At 42.2% G+C, this 4107-nt stretch overlaps 1 protein-coding gene across 1 annotated transcript in view; it reads left to right on the forward strand.

Annotated features, from left to right (window-relative positions):
- GALC (galactosylceramidase) overlaps positions 1-4107 on the forward strand; it is a 51308-nt gene that overhangs the window by 29445 nt on the left and 17756 nt on the right. Inside the window, exons 9-10 of the mRNA XM_006754754.2 lie at positions 1594-1718; positions 2681-2808. Coding sequence (XP_006754817.1) covers positions 1594-1718; positions 2681-2808 — 253 coding nt within the window. The remainder of the gene's footprint in view (positions 1-1593; positions 1719-2680; positions 2809-4107) is intronic.

The raw sequence follows: 4107 nt of genomic DNA on the forward strand, positions 1-4107 counted from the left end.
TAGTCAGCACCCAGGTGATTCTGACGGCACACAGCTTTGGGAAACACTGACGCAGAAAATATCCCATACCTCATGAATATTTTCCTCTTCCTAGAAATGGAAGTTGTTTCTGTTTTCATTAACAATTGAGTACACACTGAAATGATCAGTTGTATGCAGATGTCTTTATAGACATCGGTGATTATTTCCTCAGGGTGTGTTCTTGGAAATAGAGTCAGTATCTGCATCAGAGGTGTATAGGTTCTCAAGGCACTTGTGTATATTACAAAGTGCTCTCCAGGTAGTTTAATTTGTTTTTCTGGCACTAGGCAGGGGAGATACCATGCATCTTGTAATCCACGGGTAAAGTCATGAGAGCTCTTAACATTTTCACTGGTAGTAAGCACTTTTTGAAAATTGGGACTATTATTTCTACTTTGTGTTGCCAGAATTAGAAGTCTTTGACTTTCTAAGAATGTCAGTCTGTCATTTTACTATGGGTGAGGACTTGCTAACAAAAATACAATTCTGTTGGTAAGCTCTCCCTAGTTTTTTTTTTTTTGGCTTTGAGGAACTTAGCAGTACCAGGGTCCAGAGCTTCCTTTTTGTCCTTGGATTTTCCTGAGAACCACAGAGTCACAGTCTTAGGGGTCAGCACCCTCTCTGAAAGAATGGACCACAATGCAGACCAGCAAGCTGACCCAATTAGTACTTGTAGATGAAGCAGAATCATAGTAGTGCTACAGCCCCGACCTTGTTCTGTCCTCTTCACATGTTCAGTTCCCACAGCAGTCGCATGAGCGAGGTATAGTTCTTATCCTCTTTACAGACCAGGAAACTGAGGGCCAGAGAGGTTAAGTGGTGGAGCCATGACTTGAACCCAGGCAATCAGACTGTCAGAGTTCTCAATTTTATTGCAGTTCATAAAATTATATCATGAAATTGGGGCACTGGGAAGGCTGACTGTCACAAGGAAAGCAAATATGAATAAAGCCTTTATTTGTGATACTGGTAGGGCATGGTCCATGTTCTGATTACACCATGGCTCAGTAAAACTGCACACGTTGGATTAATCTAAATTTTTTAATTATGTGATTCACCATTAACAATATTTAGATGCATCCAACACTGGATTTTTCACAATATGAAGGAAGTTAGTAAACATATGTTTTCTTGCTTCGGGTGGCCATTTTTCAGTATTTATATGTTTTTTTGCTTCATATTAGACTGGATGTCCTTCCAGACAACCTTCTGAACGAAAGTGGGTGCTGCAAGGGAAGCCCGGGTTCCTGGTGTCAGGGAAGCCGGTGCTGGCAGCTGGGGGAAGGAAGGCCTACTCTTGCACGAATTTCGTGCATTGGGCCTCTAATATATATATATACAAAAGGCTAATATGCAAAGTGTCCCATTGGCCCCAGCCAGCAGCTGGAAGGCACTGATCGGCCCTGGTCACTGGCCAGGCCTAGCGACCCTACCCATGCATGCATTTCATGGACCGGGCCTCTAGTATTTATATAAATTATGTGTACGTCTTTTTATTATGTAGGATTCTAGACATTTACATTTTTATCACAAATGTTTTGGTGTTTCTCTCTTATCAAACAAATCTTCTAGAACAATCGCTTGGAATGTGGTGGCCAGTTACTATGAGCAGTTGCCCTATGGGCGCAGCGGGCTGATGACTGCCCAGGAGCCCTGGAGTGGGCACTACGTGGTGGAAGCTCCTATCTGGATATCAGGTCTGGTTCCCATACCTCTCACTCCCTAAAGTCCTCTCTAAGGGCAAAGCAGAACATTTTTAGAGGGGGTTGTCATGGAAAGGCTGAAACTCCCCCCCTAATTCTCCTGGCTCTTTTGGCTATCTAACAATTAAATAGACAGAAGACAGATTATATCAAGGGCAAAGCAGAACATTCTCAAAGGGGGTTGTCACGGAAAGGCTGAAACTACCCCCCTAATTCTCCTGGCTCTTTTGACTATCTAACAATTAAATAGACAGAGGTCAGGTCACAGAGTATTGCTCAGTACATTTTCAGGGCCAGCTTTGGAGGTGCCCAAGAAATATATATTGTGTAAATAAACTTGTTTGATTGAAACCATAAAGCTTAGTTTTTGAAATGCATTATTAACTTTTTAAACCTTATTTTTGTAGTTATACTAGGATGGGTTAAAGTCGGCGGTTCTCAGCCTGTAGGTTGTGACCCCTTTGGTGGTTGAACGATCCTTTCACAGGGGTTGCGTAAGACCATCCTGCATATCAGATATTTACATTACGATTCATAACAGTAGCAACATTACAGTTATGAAGTAGCAACAAAAATAATTTTATAGTTGGGTCACAACATGAAGAACTGTATTTAAAGGGCCAGAAGGTCGAGAACCACTGGGTTAAATAGAGATGAACAAAGGTTGGGAGAGGATAATCTTATTTTACTATTGGAAAAAGACAATCGTATTCTTGAACTGACAGAGTGTGGTTCATTTATTTTTACTAGTCATTCTAAGAATCCTCCCACAATTGTACCATTTAACTGGACTAATTATTCCAAAGTTGGAACATGGAATTGGCAAGTATTTTCTTCTAAAATAAAAAAATAGCTTGTTAGGCTTAATCAGACTCAAATCAGTAGACAGATTTTTAAAAAACAACCCCGTTATTACCATTTTTATCTTATTTGGCTCTTTCTATGCTTTTCTGTAGCTCATACTACTCAGTTTACTCGACCAGGTTGGTATTACCTGAAGACAGTTGGCCATTTAGAGAAAGGAGGAAGCTATGTAGCTCTGACTGATGGCTTAGGTAACCTCACCATCATCATTGAAACAATGGTAATTCTTTGTTGTTTTTTTTCAGGGGGGTTGGGATTAAATCACTTTGTTTTTGAAAATCAGCTTTTGAAGATTATATATACAACTAGAGGCCCGGTTCACAAAATTCATGTGGGGTGGGGGTGTCCCTCAGCTTGGCCTGCATCCTCTCACAATCCGGGACCACTGGCTCCTAACTGCTTGCCTGCCTGCCTGCCTTCCTGATTGCCCCTAACCACTCTGCATGCCTGCCTGATTGCCCCTAACCACTCTGCCTGCCTGCCTGATCGCCCCTAACCACTCGCCTGCCTGATCACCCCTAACTGCTCACCTGCCTGCCTGATCACCCCTATCTGCCTCTGCCTTGGCCCCCGCCACCACAGCTTCATCCAGAATGACGTCTGGAAGGTCGTTTGGCTGTCTGGTCTCATTAGCATATTGTGCTTTTATTATTATAGATAAGCAGTATGTAGTGGAGGAAGGAACTTTTCCCTATACCCTTTCAGGTTCAATAGCTGAGGGTCCACAAATTAAACGGACAAAAGACAGAATAGCCTGAGAAAAGAAAACAGAATTTATTTGTGCATGCAGTGTACATACATGTGGGAGGAACTCAGTGATCAAATCACTCAACCAGGTGGTTAGGATTTGAATTTATACACCTAGCTTAGTGAGTAATGGAGAAAGGAGAAAGGGAGCATTTAGGGAAATAAATGACTTTTGGGAAGGATAATAGGTTTTCAGGAGAGCAAACAGGAGATGAGAAAGTTGGGATAGTGTTTGACTGGACTGATATGAGTGGTCTTTCCCTCTCCTTCAGGGCCATAAAACTCCCCTAGAGATTTGGAGTAGGTTTTTATTCCCATTCCTCCGTCCTGGGATAGATGCACCTTGAAGAGGAATTATGGCAGCCTTATTTCCCAGAACTTGCTACTTTTAATCTTCCTTCTGTTTTCCTTCATCTGTTGAGTCTCAACTATCTTCAACTTAAAGTAATCTTTATACCAAAGTGGCATATTTTGTGGTGGTTTATTCCTGATCTCCTTCAAACATATACTTAAAGTGCATCTACACTAATAAAAGAGAAAAATGGTAATTGGCGTACGACGCTACCCTTTTCATTGGCTAATCAGGGCTATATGCAAATTAACTGCCAACTAAGATTGGCAGTTAACTGCCAACAAGATGGCGGTTAATTTGCATATGTAGGCATAATGCAGGGAGACGAAAGGGAAAGCAGGAAGAAGCCCCCTGCCACTGACAGTGATCGGAAACCCAGGGGGGAGCTAAGAGCTAACCCTGGGGCCGCCTTTGCTCTGC

The sequence above is a fragment of the Myotis davidii genome, unplaced genomic scaffold (assembly GCF_000327345.1).
Source record: "Myotis davidii unplaced genomic scaffold, ASM32734v1 scaffold732, whole genome shotgun sequence".
NCBI lineage: Eukaryota > Metazoa > Chordata > Mammalia > Chiroptera > Vespertilionidae > Myotis > Myotis davidii.